This window comes from Crocuta crocuta, unplaced genomic scaffold (genome assembly GCF_008692635.1).
Source record: "Crocuta crocuta isolate KB4526 unplaced genomic scaffold, BGI_CrCroc_1.0 scaffold305, whole genome shotgun sequence".
In the NCBI taxonomy this organism is placed as follows: domain Eukaryota; kingdom Metazoa; phylum Chordata; class Mammalia; order Carnivora; family Hyaenidae; genus Crocuta; species Crocuta crocuta.
Window position 1 is genome coordinate 1,322,369 of NW_027529463.1, and position 18,686 is coordinate 1,341,054.

The window sequence follows — 18,686 nt, forward strand, 5'->3', positions numbered from 1 at the left end:
CAAAATACAATCTCCAAGATGGTCTTTCAAAAAGACATAGTTCACTTCCATTCAAACCTTCAGAAATCCATCCTCCCAGCATGCATCCCTACCCAGCTTTATCTTTACCACCCACTTCTGTTCCTTCCCCTTTCCTTGCTTCTTAAATGGCGTACCTTTTATTGTTTAGAAAAAGGTAATGATACAAAAAAAAGGTACATGCTCAGGAGAGAAAATCACCACATTATATAATATCCCCTTTAAGTTGAAGCAGAAAACAAATCTATAGTAAGAAAATTTAAATGACAGTCAAATTGAGGGTATAAAGAATGATTTTCCTAAACCCCAGGAAAATAGAAATTTGCTGTAAAATTAAGGATTTTATTTGGTACTTATCCTCCTGTAGTAACACACATACCAGCCAGTTCACTTAATTGCTAATCCATAAGATGGAGGAAGGAGGAGAGGGGGAGGAGGGAGGTTAAAAAACAGGGTACATGAAAAACCAAGGAGAATTCAAATAACCTAGCTGTCAATATTTTTTAAATGACTTTGAGAGGGAAAGAAAAAAGGAAATACACTATATAAAGCTATTTCATAAGCTATGCACTTTAGGGTATATTGGGCAAAGAATAGAGATATTAAAAATAAAAGGTTAAATTTTTGGGCTGATAGCCAAATTCTTTTCAAGTAGTTCGTGACTTTACAATGCTATGGAAATAAAGCTCTCAACTTTCTCACCTCTTAAAAATTGACAGCATATACATAAATTGTGTTGCCTAATACTACCTAAAATTTCACAAACGTCAGAAATGTAATAGAATTTCATGGAGTGGCCACTAACCATGTATTAGTTCTAAATTATAATTAAAGTTAAAAATACCCAGCTTCTCAGGTTCCCTAATTACATTCCAAGTTTTCAGTAGCCACATATAGCTAGTGGCCACTCTACCGGACAATGCAGACATTCTGCTGTGGTAGAAAATGTTATCAGAGCACACGGAGGAGAAGCTAAAGGAAATGCTTTAGCAGGACATCATGCTAAACAGGCTGCTGTCACTAAAGTCCTCATGCAAGGAGCTCTAACAAAGCAAAAGGAAAATGCATGGAGCAGTCAAAGTTTCCACTGTAGATGTCCAAAATCTGATCCTCAATTCTGAAAAGTGAGAATAAATCTTGTATCAATTTTCTCCAGTGTTTCAAATCTTGTATCAATTTTCTCCAGTGCTTCCTTTCAAAAGTTGGGCCAGGTTTACTTTAAAACTTACACACACACACACACACACACACACACACACACTCTTTAGATATTTTGTAAGTTTGGGAAAGTTTTTAAGAGAATATGATGTTTAAGTTGAAATCTCATGCAAGTTTGGCCAATTATGTACATAAAATACTTGATCCAGTTGATAAAATATAGAAGTTGTATATAATAAAGTGATTATTTTCAGAATAAAAACTGATAATGGTATAATTAACTCTTAAAAATCTGTTCCTTATTTGAAAAATTAATCTATAAGAAACATTGGCAATACATCCACCTAGGCCCCAAATGACAGCAATTGTGAGTTATACAGAGAGAGGAGAAACATTGGGTTCCTCCCTTTCTCTATTTTAACAAGATCAGTTTATGTTCATATGGCAACAAATTTTCATTTAAAATGGGAATGGAAAGGAAAATAAATGTGGAAGGATCTTATTTTAAGTCATTAAAAATTTTTAGGGGTACCTGGGTGGCTCAGTCAGTTAAGCGTCCAACTTCAGGTTGGGTCATGATCTCATGGTTGTGGGTTCGAGCCCCGTGTCAGGTTCTGTGCTGACAGCTAGCTCAGAGCGTGAAGCCTGCTTCAGATTCTGTCTCTCCCTCTCTCTCTGACCCTCCCCTGTTCACACTGTCTCTCTCTCTCTCAAAAATTAAAAAATTAAAAAAATAAACATTAAAAATATGTTTAAACACTTATTACCTCTACAAATAAACTCCTGCTCTATTCAATATCCCTCTCTCCCTTCTGAAACTCATTTTCTTGATTCTCAAACACACAACAATTTTTGTTTTTTAACTTATGTTCTACTACATTCACCCAGAAATTCACAACTCTAGGACTATTTCCCTTCTCCTGAGTTGTAAACTCAAGATTCTAACTACATAAATCATATTTATCATTTAAAAATACTATTAGAACTTTTTAAAGTATTCTAATAAATTTCACATTTCAAGTTTATTGATTGTTATTAGACTTGATTTATTTTCAATTCTTTTCAATGTCCTTAAACACTATTCTGATGACAGCAATAAATGCGGAACATTTTGCTAATATATTTTATAGTTTTAGTTTTATTTGGTGTAACTTGAATTAGTATTTGGAAATGCAAAAGCACTTATCATTCTGAGATTTTAATACAACTTTCAGTCAAGAGCATGGATGGATTTTATAGAACTAACTCCCCTACAAATACCTGAACTGAATTAAGTCACAATACTTAAAAATAGGGCTTATCCCAAACTAGCTTTTAGCATCCTAATTTACTATTTAATTATGTATTTCCTAATCATTATCCTGACTATAACTTAAATCTATACTTTTATCCTTTTATGTTTCACAAACTGGTAGTTTAAAAAAATCACATAAAAGGGGAATTCTTTCGGGGCACTGGGGTGGCTCATTTGGCTAAGAGTCTGACTCTTGATTTCAGCTCAGGTCATGATCTCATGGTTTGTGGGTTCCAGCACTGTGTCCCGCTCTATGCTGACAGCATGGAGCCGGCTTGGGATTCTCTCTCCCTCTCTGTCTGGCCCTCCCTACCTCATGTGCACATGCATGATCTTTCTCATAATAAACAAAATTTTATAAAGGGGGAGAATTATTGCATCATCCAAGATAAATTATCACTCAACTTTGCACATTAAACTTATTACATCATGTATCTTTCTGTGATATTATTTCTCAACATAAGGACAGAAACAGACTTACCAGAGATTTATATTTCTTTTCAAGAAGTCTTAGTACTGCAGTTCTGCTATAATATGCATGCTACAATTAGGAGAAAATGATATTTAATATTCAAGCTTTACCATTCAAAGTCTATTTTTTCTGCATCATTTCCAATAACATGAATTACCAATAACAGTTTGAAATTATTGTAATCAGTACAAAACAGGTTTTTCTATGTACAATGGATTATGAGCATAGCAACCACTAGAATGCAAATAATATGAAAAAACCATAGATCATTTATTAACATACAAGTAGAAAAATATACTATCCCTCTATTGCAACCAGTTTCCATGCTGTTATTTTAAAACCATTATCAACACACATATCTGAAGGAGAGATACAAATGCGGGGACAGGGAAACTCATAACCCTCACAGTGAAGAGGATACTGTACTAACTATGTATGCAGAAATTTGCCAAACTTGAAATGTCCTGAAGCAACAGAATCTTAACCTTTTTCCGCCAGTCATGTATTTTAAATAATTCAAAGTGCTAAAAAAATAATTCTCTACTTAGAGCTAAATATAGTGGTAATGAAACATGCTTTTTATGCACTGCACAAAGAGGAGAATATAAATATTACTAAATATATCATTTGTTTTCACTGTAGCGTCTTCATTTTACTAAAAAATATTAAACAGTATTATACTTGGTAAAACCTATCAGAATTCTGGGAAACTGAATTTAATTAAATGGGGTATGGTTAATTGAGAATTAAGAAAAACCCTGTGTGTTTTAACCCTAGTGGTTTAAAATGTTTTCAAAAACCATTTATTTTTTTAACTTTAAAAGAGAAAAGTCAACCAACAATTCAATTTTTTTAAAAAAACTTATTGTCAAATTAGCTAACATACAGCATGTTCTTGGTTTTGGGGGTAGATTCCCGTGATTCATCATTTACATACAACACCGAGTGCTCATCCCAAGTGCCCTCATCAATGACCATCACCTATTTCCCCCCTCTAACACTCCCCATCAACCCTCAGTTTGTTCTCTACATTCAAGAGTCTCTTATGATTTGCCTTCCTCTCTGAAATAATTTTTTCCCCTTTCCTTTCCCCATGGTCTTCTGTTAAGTTTCTCAAGTTCCACATATGAATGAAAACACAGGATATCTGCCTTTTTCTGACTGATTATTTCACTTAACGTAATACCCTCCAGTTCCATCCATATCATTGCAAATGGCAGGATTTCATTCTTTCTCATTGCGAAGTATTATTCCACTGTATATATAAATCCTATCTTCTTTATCCACTCATCAGCTAATGGACATTTGGGCTCTTTCCATAATTTGGCTATTGTTAAAAGCACTGCTATAAACAGTGGGGTACATGGGCCCCTGTGAATCAGCATTCCTACTTTTGACCGTGTTCTGAAAAGAAATCCTCATAGTGTATCCCTTAGACCAGAGTCACTATACTACATTCCTCAGACTAAGTTCAGCTGTCACCTGAACATAAAGTTTTATTGGAAGAGTCACATCCATTCCTTTATATATTATCTGTGGATGCTTTGGGGTTATAACAGAATTGAGTAGGTGCAGAGAGTACAGTCCACAAAACCAAAAATTTACTATCTGGCCCTTTAGAAAGTCTGCCAAACTCTGACGAGTGTAAGGTAACGTAATGAATTTTCATTAATACGAGAACTAAGGAGCCGATTTATATACACACACACACACACACACACACACACACACACACACACACATTTTGTGTTGGTTACTGTTCCTATGATCTGCTGCATACTCTTGAAACTCAAGTGCTGACAATAAAATATGTTAGGTGAAAAAAAATATTACAGAATAAGATTTGTTAAAGATCTAAGCCAATAAATTTAAAAGTTACCAATAAAATGTAACTACATAAACCAAAATCTTAATAATTATCTCTGTGTTGTAAAAATTCAATTTGTGCTTTTACAGATTTTGTATACTTTCTATAATAAAGTTATTTTGATAACTAAAAATTAAGAATAAAGTGCCAGATATAAGGAATAAAGGGTTCAAGTTAATTAAATTCAGCAAACACTTATCAAACATATACTTTATAAGCCAGGGAAGGGCTACTCTGGATAGAACTGTGTTTGGGTTAATTGTGATCATACAATTTAGATAACAAAAGGCAATACAAAAATAAAAATAATCCATCAACTACATAATGTCCAAATTGTACAGAGCACTAAATAAGCATGGCAGGTCATGGTCCCACCCCTTCCCCTTCACCACAGCAACAAATACGTAATGCCTGAAGACCAGCTTAGAGGGACAAAAATGTAAGAATAATACGCCAACACTAGTACAGCTACTGCCAGACAGACAACATTCCACAGCAGATAAGGGAGGTAACAGTATAAGGATCTTTTAAATTAGTTTCAGTTCCAGAACAGTGATGAGCTCCACTGGTAATTACCAGCAGTCAGGCATTAAACATTCTCCAAACTGCAGGTTCAGGAGGAAGCAAATGAAAGGAAATAAGTCTGAAAACATCCTAAGTCAGAGAAAAAGGAACACTGGACTCATGTTATACCACACCTGCTTTAAAAATTTGAAATTTTTGGACTAAAAAAGACCAGATTTTAGATAGGTCATTCAGCTTAACATATTCAAATGTATTATCATTTAAAACCCTATTCTGGCTCTGTCACTAACTAGGTAAACAATCTTGAGTAAGTTACTTCTCTATACCTCAGTTGCCACATCTGTAAAACGGGGTAGTAATAACATCTATCTCACAAATTATTATAAGATTCAAATGAGTTAACATGTAAAAAGTTATTAGAACTCTTAGTACATAGTAAAAACTGGAATGTTAGCTATTCGCTGAAACAATACAGCAATGCAGTAAAAAGTAGAAAAATATTCCATTTTTCCTTACCATCCACTTTTTGAACCACACAGCCCTAGTATCAACCAATGCAAAGAAGTAGATCGGATCCAAAATCTTTTGTGAGACAAGATGGCTCTGATCATGTTTAACAGATAATAAGGACAAAGTATTCTCCACAATCTCTTCCATATACCTTAAAGTTTGAGAATGAAACACTTTTAGAAAAAAAACAAATGCTATTACACACACACACAGAGAGACATATACACAGTGATATATTTTATATTTAAGTAATAATAAAGTGAAAATTTTTAGAAAAAAACCTTTTTTATGTTTTAGCAAGTGGGAATCACACCCAATTTTTTCTTGATTTTTAAAAAAATTTGTTTCTACTTCAACACTGGCTCTCCAAACTTAACTTTCCTCAACAGTTGGCTCTTATAACCTTATAAAAATTTTTAGAACTGAAAGGATAAAACTTAAAGAACACTTAAGGAACTTGTCCAAAGTAGCAAAGATAATGATAAAAGAACTGGAGACAAGGCTACAACAGTCTCATTTTGCTTTTTTGTAATAAATAAATGGTATAAAGTAGTATTTGCATACAGCCATTCATATAGCTAAGACACAATACATGGAAAGTTAAATAAACTTTATTAATCCCTCCCCAATTACTTAAGACAATTAAGATGGTCTCTATTCCTTCTGCTTGTAATGTACAAGGGACAGTAACATTCCTATATTAAATATTCACATACATTAGGGGACTTACTTTTCTGGGTGACGAATCCAGAATGATGGAACCTCTTTCTGATACTCATTTAGAAGACGAACCTGAAAAGCAGCATGTAACAATTCTCAAAAAATTAGAATCCTTAAATATAGAACTATTTAAACAAAAATAAAAACATATAGCAAGTGAATACCTTTTTAAGCAAGCAGATCACATTAGGATTACTTATATCTATACCAGTTGAGAGAGTAGGAATATGATTTTCTCTAGAAAGAAAGTATAACTTCATATATTTAGCTGAAAAGAAAAATTAAAAATATATTACATCATTTACAGTATTTTCTGAAAAGTTATTTCTTATCCATTTTCTTTATGTACAAATAAAGAAAAAAACTTTTTAAAAAATCTAATAAACCTACCTAAGCTTGTATAAATTTCCTTGGTCATATGTAATGGTGAAAGAGTAAATGTCTGTGCATAGAATTTTAAAATCCGGTCCTATGGAAATGAAAAGATTTGTATCAGAGATTCTTATAATAGAAACAGATGGAAAAAACACTTTTCACACAGTGAAAAACTTAGAAAATAAATAAAAAATAAACCATTCAGAAACCTGAGTAGGAATGTACCTTTAAATAAAAGCACAATCTTGCGTTGGTCAGTGAAAAGTAAAATTGACCAAAACTACATGGATGCGGAGAGAGTGAGGTTTGACAGAATAAGGTACAATGTTCAAGGCAACAGCAAGAGTACTAAATGGTTAAAAATAACAACAACTAAAACCATATTTCACTCCTTTCCAAATCCCAACATTTGCTGGTTTGTTTTTTAATTGCTTACATGGGTAGCTTCAGTAATTAGACATTTAGGACCCTGATATTTTGCCTATTTCTAAGAAAAATACTGTTTAACACATTTTCAAAATTTACATTATTAAAACTTAAAATAGAAACTATCACAAGGTAAATGAATTAAATGATAATAGATGTAGCTAGAAAAGTACTTGACACTAGTAGGTACTTTAAAATAATAGCTATCATTTTAATTATACCAACTTTAATATTGTGATGAAATTAATCCTAATAGTGAAATTCAACGTGAATTTAAATAAAAACATAAACATAAACAAAAACATAAAATTTCCTCAAGTGTTCTGCTCTCAGGGGGCGAGGACGGATATGACCTTTTACTTTTAGAAAAAAATGGTTATCCAAATGACTAAAAGTTTCTAATAACCCAAAGGAATTCCTACTGAACACAAAATAGTAAATACTTTAGAAAGTTTATTTTTATAGTTGTAGCAATTGATAAGTATCTTTCACACTTTTAAAACTCTTCACTAGTTACATGGAAGAGTCCCTTAGAGTAGGAAGTGAAGAAACAGAATCAAAGAATCCAATCAAGAGTTTGCATCAAGCATAAATTCAAAATGAAAAGAATGCCATGCCTTACTTTCTACTCCAAAATGACTGGTTCTATTGCCATTTCCCCTCTATAACAACTTCTTCCAATTTTAAGTATTGACAATACTCTTGTAAATAATCTATAATGGCTAAACAAAGCCACTTATATTAACCCAATATTTATGATTTATAAACTTATTATGTAATTTTTTAAATAATTAAAGGAAACCTATCTGACTACTATTCTGTCTTTAAGAAAAAATACAGAGAAATTTACAATTGTATTCCCTTTAGAAAGCTTTGAAATGTTAAAAGTGACCCTAAATGTCTTTTTCCCTTCTGAAGTTCTTGGATCATTGAATTTTTGCAGAAGTCTGCATCATCTAGTGTCAGTAAAGCTGAACTGCATCCAGGTATTAGTAATTGAACACATCTTCCCCTTTATAAAAACAACAAACAACTTCTGTTTCCAAACCACTTCTGCTTACCAGTAGATCCTCATTGATGGAAGAGTATGACTTTTCAACAGATAAATGCATTGAGCTTTTTTTTTTCTTAATAACTGCTTACTACCCAACTCTAGTAGAATGTAAGTTCTATGCAGGCAGAGACTAATGTCTTGCTCAATGTGTTTTCACCATTGAGACTGCTGCTGCACATCATTGGTAATCAATACGTATCTGTTGAACAGCTGGTACACTTTAACGCTCATGCTAATATCTTTAATTTTGTACAAAACACCATAAAAATTTTAAAGCCAAATTTTTCTTCACTGACACATCAGTTAAGAAAAAGACCCTCTAAACCTACTTTGCATATAATTGTGATATGGGGTATAGCAAGATTTTTTAAGATTTTATTATTCTTTTTAAGTATCTCTACACCCAATGTGGGTCTCGAACTTAACCACCCCAAGATCAAGAGTTGCATGCTCTATTGACTGAGCCAGTCAGGTGCCCCTAGCAGGATTTTTTAATTCACATCATTGATATTACCAATAGAACTATACTTTTTAATATGATCTTATTCATATATAGTATTTCTGAGAAGTTATAGGAGAATCATTTTTTATATTCAATCATTTCTCTACTGACTTCATAATTTTATAATTTTTGGAATTTTCTATATTTGCTTTATGATTAATCTCAATTATCTTCTAAACTTAGCTTTAGTTTTTTTTTCTCTTTTTAAGCAGTTAAGCAATCTCTAAACAAACACTTAAATCCATAATGAAAATGCTTATGACTCAGAATATATTCTGATCATTTTAAATTCAAATTTTCATATGTCATGAATTCTTTCAAAAATGCTTTAAAAATCTTTTAAAATATTTTTCTTAAATCAAATATAAGACACAAATTGGATATCTCTTTATAAGATAAAACAAATGCACAAGGTAACTATATATTATTTGGCAGTGATATGTGATATTCATCATTCTGTGAATCTTATAAAATAGTTAAGTTAATGCTTTAAAAAAATCTTTACAACTCAAAAGCTGGAATTCAAATTCTATGAATATTAGAGCTACTATTAAAATAATCATTCCATTTGCTTATAGAATGGTGGGAAAACAAATTTTTAAAAAATTATTTCTATAGGGAGCATCCGGTAGGTGGTTCAGTCAATTAAGCGTCTGACTTTGGCTCAGACCATGATAACCTGGTTTGTGAGTTTGCGCCCACAGTGGAGCTGTCAGCGCAGAGCCTGCTTGGGGTTCTTTCTCTCCCCATCTCTCACTGCACCTCTCCCACTTGCACACACTCGCACTCTCTCTCAAAATAAGTAAACTTTAACAATATATATGTTTCTATAAGCGTTTCCTTACACTAAACACAGGATCAGGATCTGAAAGAGACATTGTCAGTTTTTCACAGAGAGTGGTCCAATTTTCACAATTCAGTACATCAGATGGCGGAGCTGAACATAACGTTTGCAAGGCTTCATATCTCACCTGTAATTTAAAAGATTTTTATTAATATCCAGCCACTAGAACACCACCAATACTCCAAATATTAACAATGAAAAGCAGTCTAGATAATTGTTTTAAAGAGCCAACTACTGAAAATCAAAGTTTCTTTTACAAAACGATTTTTGAGAACTCATTTTTTTAAACTAATTGTTAAACAGAAAAAAAATTGTTAATTTTACATAAAGCAAAAATTAAAACATAACTGTGTGATATTCTAGGTTACATATTAAGTGAAAGAAGAACGATGGCCGAATCTGAATCAGCTGGACAAGATTTTCCAATGGCCTTGTTCCACAACTTTCCTTACTACAGTAGTCACGCATAGGTGGTCCTACACTTTGGGGACCTTAATTTTAAAAATAGCCTAATATGCCCCAAGTGAAGCATTCCCATTCCAGAATATAGGAACAATTCTCAAAATAATTTGGACTAGCTTTTAATGCTACACAATACTTTCTGAGCTTCAAACCACTGAGGTAGAAAGTCAGCAGTGTGATGTAAAATTGAATTTCTGTATTTTCACAAAAAGCTTACTTCTTAATCATTCTTCTCAAAAATTGAATGAGTTCACTCAAAACAGTATGACCCAAAGGACAACAGTGGAAAATAGCTCTTCTCCAATCAGAAATAGAACATAGCCTCTGCCCCACCACTCTCTAACTAGTGAATAATAAAAACCTGATTCCAACTTATTCCTCAAAATTTGATTCTATCCCCAGCTGAAATAACTGAAATCTAGTGGTTTAAAAAAGGGGAAGAAGAGGGGGCAGGAGGGGCCAAGAGCTTAGGAAACCCTCTGAATCAGGGTATCAAGTTTTATGTGAAAAGACAGACTATATGTGCACTTAAGAGTGTCTATATATTCATATGAAAGAACTCCTAGGGGCGCCTGGGTGGCTCAGTGGGATAAGCTTCCAACTTCGGCTCAGGTCATGATCTCACAGTTCATGGGTTCGAGCCTCACATCAGTCTCTGTGCTAACAGCTAGCTCAGAGCCTGGAGCCTGTCTTCGGATTCTGTGTCTCCCTCTCTCTCTGGCCCTCCCCTGCTCGTGAACTCTCTCTCTTGACTCTCAAAAATAAATAAAAAACAGGGGGTGCCTGGGTGGCTTAGTCGGTTAAGCGTTCGACTTTCGCTTAGGTCATGATCTCGCGGTTCGTGGGTTCGAGTCCCGCGTCGGGCTCTGTGCTGACAGCCAGCTCAGAGCCTGGAGCCTGTTTCAGTCTGTGACTCCTTCTCTCTCTGACCCTCCCCTGCTCACGCTGTCTCTCTCTCTCTCTCTCTCTCTCCTAGAAATAAATAAAACATTAAAAAAAATAATAATAAAACAAATAAATAAATAAAAAACATTAAAAAAAAAAAGAAAGAATTCCTAAATACAACTATCTTTGTAATAGGGATTGGGGGACTAGAGAGAGATTCTAGAAACTTTAATTTCTCCTTTTCTGTTAATCTTTAGGACAAAATCCCATGAAGAATTTACTACTAGCAGAAGTATGATAAAGGTTTCTGAACAAGTATAGATTTCTAAGCAATCCACTTAAACTGAAAACAATAAGATGTTATCATATAAAAGTCGAGACTCATTTCTAATATCCTTTGAAACATTTACTAAGAACTTAGAAAATAAATCAGAAGGTGAAATGCTAAAAATTATTACGTGACTAAAATAATCAGTGGGAGTAAATCATAACTATTCATTTAGTTTAAAATGAAAAGTTGAAAAACATTTTAAAAAACTGCAACCAAATGGCAAGATATGCACAGAAGTCTGAGGTACATAATTTTCTATCTTCTATTTCAAACTGACCTAACAAAATAATACTTGATAAATAGTAATTTCTATAATCTTAAAATATGAACAAGGAACAATTCAATAGAAGCGCTTCTTTAAAATCCTTTTTCTAATCAATGAGCATATATGTCAAAATTGCTCACATTTTCCAGAAGTAGAAGGAATATTAAATGAAGACAGTTTTTCCTCAAAGTCGTCACTAAAATATTATATACAAAGCAACAGTGAAAGAACCATTTGGGGGACAACCACTTATAATTTTATCCCTTCAAAACTGAAACTAGACGTAAAAACTTCCTTCTACAAACCATGACAATTCTCTGAGAGCCTCCCTTGCGCTATGACCTTTTATTTCAAGCCGGGAAAGTCTAACAGGATTATCAGTCTAGGAGTGCGATGATAATAAATGCCTATCCTCAAGAGAAATAGTCCGGCTGTGACTTAATATATTATCTATATTACACATCTGACTGAACTTGATAGCTGTCCTTTAAACTTACCTCTTTAGGTTGCCCAGGGTCCAACTGGTCTAAAATCAGTTGTAATTTTCCTTGACAAAATTTGTAACTCTGTAACACAATTGACCAAACATTCATTTAGTAGACTTTTAGAAGTACTGCTATAAATTATTTTTTAATATAATTCCAAGCACAAAATGCATTCTGAGCAAGAAAAGGGGGTGATCTATTCCGACTTGGCAGAAAACTTAGAATTTGTTTTCCCAAGGCATTTAAATGAGAACTGAATGTCTCAGGAGAACAGTGTACTTCATATATCTAAAAATTATTATTTGCTGAGCAACTGCAATGTGTAGAACATTATAAGATTCAAAAGATGTAAAGCCAAGATGTTTTATGCCCAGAAATGTGAGATGAATGAAACAGCAAGATAAAACAAGAAGGCACTGCTAGTACCCGAGGCATGGCTACAATGCTGTTTGAACATTTTGGTTCCTTTCTTTGCTTTCCTGTATTTTTCCTTAGTCTTTCTCCAGGCCTCCTTTTTGGTGAAAAATTCCTAAGGTAAAAGTCTCTATCTAGAAAAAAGTTTATAGTAGACCATAAGCGATGTTGGAAAAGGAAAGGGTCTTTTTCTTGCTGAGGGGAATTTAAATATGACTAATACCTAAAATAATCATCTAAAAATAAAACTGCCATTAAAATAATAGCTATCATTTATTATCTTTTATGTAATAAGCCCTGTATGATATCAATTCAAAATGGTTGAAACAGCAGAAATATGAAAACCAAGGTTAAATAACTTCTCCAAGTCCAAAAACTATCAGAACTCCGATTCCTATCCACATTTTTGCTATCTATTCGCTTTCCTGAGGTGTTCTCATCCAGTTAAATACATTGTGATGACTCAAACTTCTATCAGTTACTTCATCTCCAAAGTTATATATAATTATCCTTTCAACATTTCCATTTGGATGTTTAATAGGCATTTCAAACTTAACATGTCCAAGACAGAAAACTTGCTTTCATTCTAAACCTGCTCCTCCCTGAAACTTCTCCATCCTCCTAAACGACACTACCACCCATTCAGATTGTTTGCTTATATCAAAAATAGGAGTCAGGGTACCTGGGTGGCTCAGTGGGTTAACTCCTGATTGTGGCTCAGGTCATGATCCCAGGGCCATGGGATCATGTTCCATATAATCCTCACCCCCCGACCAAGTCCCCGCTTAGGATCCTCTTTCCCTCTTTCTCCCTCTGCCCCTCTTCTCCGCTCACACTTTCTCTACACAATTTTTTTAAAGTATGTTAAAAATAGGAATCAATCTAGGTTCTTCACTTTCTCACTTCTTATATCCAATATTATTAAATTCCAGAAGATAACTCCCAAGTGTCACAGCTCTTAACTCCAAGTACCCCATACCACTTCCCTGCTAAAACTTTAAACCAAGGCACCATCAACTCGAGCCTGGACTACTTCAATTCATCCTAACCAGTCTCTGTGCTTCTACTCATCCCATCCTACTCCCCCCACCATCCATTCTCCAGCAATGGTCAGATGGGTTTTTCAAAGTTATAAATCAGATACCTTCATCTCCCTTATTTCAACCTCACAAAGAGACCTCTCACATTATTCAGAATATAGGGAATTTACTTACATGATCTGGGCCCCTCATTCTTTAACACACTTCCATACAATTCTTCCCTCTGTCATCCAGGCTTCAGTCGCACTGGCCTTTTTTCCCCATTCCTGGAAGATGCCATCCATGCTCACTTTAGCCTAAGAACCTCTGTCACTGCCACTCCTCCTGCCTGGCAACACTCTTCCTCCAGAGTTCTGCATGGCTGTCCTGCATGGCTTAGAATTTGGTCTTTTTTCACTATAGCATCTCTAATACTTGAAACAGTGCCTCATACAGAGTAGGCACTCAATATACATTAATTTAATACACAAATGACTCCAGTCTTCCCACAATGTTACGTAGTCCCTAACAACACAAGTACATAACCACTTTATTAAAAAACAAACAAACAAAAACAGACCAATACTTCATTTCTTAGAAAGCCTTAAAGTACATAGTTCAACTGTGAAAGACTCTGGTACATGCTACTTTTTAAAAGCACCATATATTAAATAGACCTTTAATTTTGAATTTTTGTATTACAGTTAAAATACTAAAATTTATGAAAAACTACAATACATGTAAGTATATGAATGTAGCAGTCTTGCCAAATGAAAAAAGGTTAACATAGAATATCTAAAATAGTGTGTATATATATATAAGCATATGTATTTATATGCATTTGTGATACATAATGCATATATATACTTTCAACAGTATATATACACATGCATGTAAGTGTACTAAAATATATGTAAAGTATAAGTGTATATATATACTCATTCTACTCTATTGCTAGACAAGCTGTTTCCCCCCTTTCACCTGACCCTTTTGTCTCTCTTATAAACTTTATTTCTTCTGATCTGTCCACTTCCATCATGACTTTTACCAGATCATTATCTCTGTATAAAATGTCTTGCTGTCCAACTTACTAAAAATAACTATAATTTCAAGGACATGAATCGTAATTGGATACATGAAGTTTCAAACTCCAGCTTCCAAACTTAATCTTCAACTAGTTATATGACATTGGAGTCTTTAACCCCATCCTCAGTTTTCACATCTACCTCTCAGCATCATTTTAAGAATTAAATCGGAAAATTGTAAAGTTTTTTAATTATCGTTATAAAAATTTAAAGTGTGAAGTAAATTTCCTGTTTCTCAGAAAATTTTCTTTTTTAAAAAAATTTTTAATGTTTATTTATTTTTGAGAGACAGAGCACAAGCAGGGAAGGGGCAGAAAAAGAGGGAGAAACAGAATCTAAAGCAGGCTCCAGGCTCTGAGCTGTCAGCACAGAGCCTGATGCAGGGTTCAAACCCACAAACTATGAGATCATGACCTGAGCCAAAGTCAGATGCTTAACTGACTAAGCCACCCAGGCACCATTTTCAGGAAATTTTCTATGAAAAATATATAAAATAACTGACTCTACCTACCAACTACCTATTCAAGATCAAATAATCTAAAGATATATTTCATTGATTTCCATAGATTCCCATTCTAACCTAGCCTCTTTTTCAATATAGAGGCATGCTCTATAACAACCCTGATAAATGTGGAGCCAGACATTGTTTGAACATTTTCAACTAGAGTGAGTTCATATTTGAGGAAGCAGCCAATATTATGTCAAAGTAGCAGTCAAAAAAGGCAATACATAGACCTTAACAAAATCCATTTACTTAAATGCTCTGTGTGACAAAGCCTTTGCTTTCTAATCTTATATGCAATATCCCAAGCAAACAACCCTTACTCTCTGAAAACGGTTTTGCCTTTCATTTCACAAAAATAATCAAGGCTAATCAACATGTGATCCCTCAGCTTACCTCTTCTTTCCCCCAGTATTATTCTGTGGTGAATTAACCAAATTCAAAGATCTCTTCTTAGTCCTCATCAATAACTTCCCTTTAGCCTTCATTACAGCTAGTTACCATGATTTCCACCTTGAAATTCATCCTTTCTTTAAGTTCCAGTACCCAGTGCATTGTGGTTTGGTACCTTCTTTTCTGACCCATCCTTTGGTTTCTCCGGGCCCTCTGAAACTGTGTTTCCTAGGGTCTTGCCTATTTTAGGTGGCTTCCGTAGGAATTACTCTAAACAGATGACTCATACTGTGCTATCCCCAACTTTTCTTGAATCCTGCATTTTCAACACTTGTTACACCACTGAGACACCTTACTGGTACTTGAAATTCAAAATCTTTAAAAATAAATAAATAAAAATGAACTTCCATATTCTTTTCCACACCTAACCTTTCTTTCTAATCCCCGGCATGGTTTCTGACACTTCATGGTCTTGTGGCCACTTTGGTTTGAAATCATACCTAGACTTTGACTCTTCCCACTCTGTACTACTCCCCGCAAAACACTTGAATATTCAAGTTTAATGATCCTATCTCTGTAATTCTCACATCAGTCCCTATTTATCCCTACAAAGACTCCTCAGTTCAGGCCTTCTTACTTTAGCTTTATTACCAACTCATGCCCTTCTGCACATAACTCAAGTAAACCTCCCCAATACATTTTTCTGTTCAGAAACCTAAAATTATTTCCTTTTACTTACTAAACAATCTGGTTTAACTTTTGAATGCATTCATTTATTCCCCAAATATTTATTTGGCATCTACTATGTTTCAGATACCTTTATGTACCAGACACTTGAATTTTATAACTAGGAACAATAATTAAGATCTCATCCCTGCTTCATAATTTGGCCTTAACCTACCCTTTCAATTTACTCCCCACAAACTCTTTGTTCAAACTCTTCACATAAACTACAGGTTCCCCAATAGGCCATTCTTTGTTGATTGAGAGCTTTTGTCCATTCCCTTGTTTAAAATACTTTCCTCTACTGCTCTGATATTCTTAGTTGTAATGACTCTTCTTTAGATTTCCCAGGACACATTATTTCCACCTTACAGCTCTGTTATTTATGTACATATCCTCTTCACAATCTCAAGTAAACTCCTTGAAGATATAATGTATATATAATTAATCTTTTCACTTTTTCAGTGTCTATTACAAAATATTACCCATAGTATATGCCCAATATATATTTGTGTATATAAATATATATACAAATATATACAAATATATATTTGTGTATATAAATACACAACCAAAGAGTTGAAGTCCCTCAATTCTACCATACTTGCCTTCTCTCCCAGGTTATAATACAAATTTTAAAAGCATAGCCTTGGAGCACCTGGCTGCCTCAATGGGTGGAGTGTGCGACTCTCGATCTTGGGGGTGTGGGTTCAAGCCCTGTGCTGGATGAGGTACCTGGGTGGCTCAGTCAGTAATGCTTCCAGCACTTTGATTCACCTCAGGTCATGATTTTATAGTTCCTGAATCTGAGCCCAATGTCAGGCTCTGGGCTAACAGCTCAGAGCCTACTTGGGATCCTTTCTCTCCCCCTTATTATCTCCCCTCCCCACTTTCTTTCTCAAAATAAATAAATAAACTTAAAAAGAAATAAAATTTAAAAATAAAACCTTTAAAAAAAAAAGGAAAGCATAGCCTTTAATAGTTATCTGATTGGAGCAGCCTCATCAATCTATACTACCCCTTAATCATTTAATTATAAATTCTGTTAATTATCTTCTTAAACATATTATATACAGGGGCACCTGGGTGGCTCAGTCGGTTAAGCATCTGACTTCAGCTCAGGTCATGATCTCATGGTTCATGGGTTCGAGCCCCGCGTCTGGCTCTGTGCTGACAGCTCAGAGCATGGAGCCTGCTTCAGATTCTGTCTCCTTCTCTCTCTGTCCTTCCCCCACTGCACTCTGTCTCTCTCTCTCTAAAATAAACATTAAAAATTTTTTGAAAAAAGAGCAATGAAAATTTGTTTCACTAGACATCAGAATGAGCCTAATGCTTCCTTAAAGGTTACCCTTTTGTTTGAGCAAAGTAGATAGTGTGTTCCATTTAACATAGATTTGTTAAGATTTTTCAGCTGTTCTAGTATTTCTTAGATTGAAAATTCCTGAGCGGAGTAGTATAAGCCAACTTGATTTGTAGAGCAACATAAGATAGATCTGTTGGCGGTATCAATATAGGTAGATACTTCCAAAAGGAAGTTTTTCTTCAACATATTTACATGTTACAGCATAAGCTACACAAATCATTTCTAGCACATTTAAGGAGAAAGNCAGATCTGTTGGCGATATCAATATAGGTAGATACTTCCAAAGGAAGTTTTTCTTCAACATATTTACATGTTACAGCATAAGCTACACAAATCATTTCTAGCACATTTAAGGAGAAAGAGCAAGAAACAGGATTGATAATCTAAGATGTATTTGGTCCTCTGTATTATCATATAGATCCTAATTAAAGGTATTTATATGCTAAAAAAATGGATGGATTTCTATCAATTGCAGTTTACTAAAGATTACAAGAATCATTCTGTAATTGTTTTGGTAACAGATATCATATTAATTACAACATATACTAAAGAATATTCACATTTTTCAATGACTACACTTAAATAGAATCAAACTACCCTCAAAATTAATTTACCCTAGAGGCCTCCCAAGGTTTGACTTGTAAACTGTATAAACCATTAAAATACAACCAAAGACAGACAACTATTACTGTGGTTTGAACAATATAACTATGGGAAATAAGAAATACATAAATATCAAACCTCATGATACTTCAGGCTTTAATAGGTCTAAATGCGCAATTTCTTGCCTATTGTTAATTTTTAAAAAATCACCCAATGATGACGAACAGGACAACAGCAAACATTTAGTTCTTATTATGTGCTAGTTCAAAATGCTTTACATACATTAAATCATTAAGTCCACAAAGGAAACGTATAAGGTAGGTTCTATTATGATCTCTACTATAAAAGATAAGAAAACTGAGGCACTGAGAAAAGAAACCAAGGTCCACAA

General features: G+C 34.1%; 1 protein-coding gene across 1 annotated transcript in view; it reads right to left on the reverse strand.

The window, feature by feature from the left end:
• TBC1D32 (TBC1 domain family member 32) overlaps positions 1 to 18,686 on the reverse strand; it is a 202,970-nt gene that overhangs the window by 161,885 nt on the left and 22,399 nt on the right. Inside the window, exons 5-11 of the mRNA XM_077760780.1 lie at positions 12,206 to 12,274; positions 9,767 to 9,892; positions 6,955 to 7,033; positions 6,729 to 6,832; positions 6,575 to 6,636; positions 5,851 to 5,995; positions 2,952 to 3,011 (exon numbers count right to left, since the gene is read on the reverse strand). Coding sequence (XP_077616906.1) covers positions 2,952 to 3,011; positions 5,851 to 5,995; positions 6,575 to 6,636; positions 6,729 to 6,832; positions 6,955 to 7,033; positions 9,767 to 9,892; positions 12,206 to 12,274 — 645 coding nt within the window. The remainder of the gene's footprint in view (positions 1 to 2,951; positions 3,012 to 5,850; positions 5,996 to 6,574; positions 6,637 to 6,728; positions 6,833 to 6,954; positions 7,034 to 9,766; positions 9,893 to 12,205; positions 12,275 to 18,686) is intronic.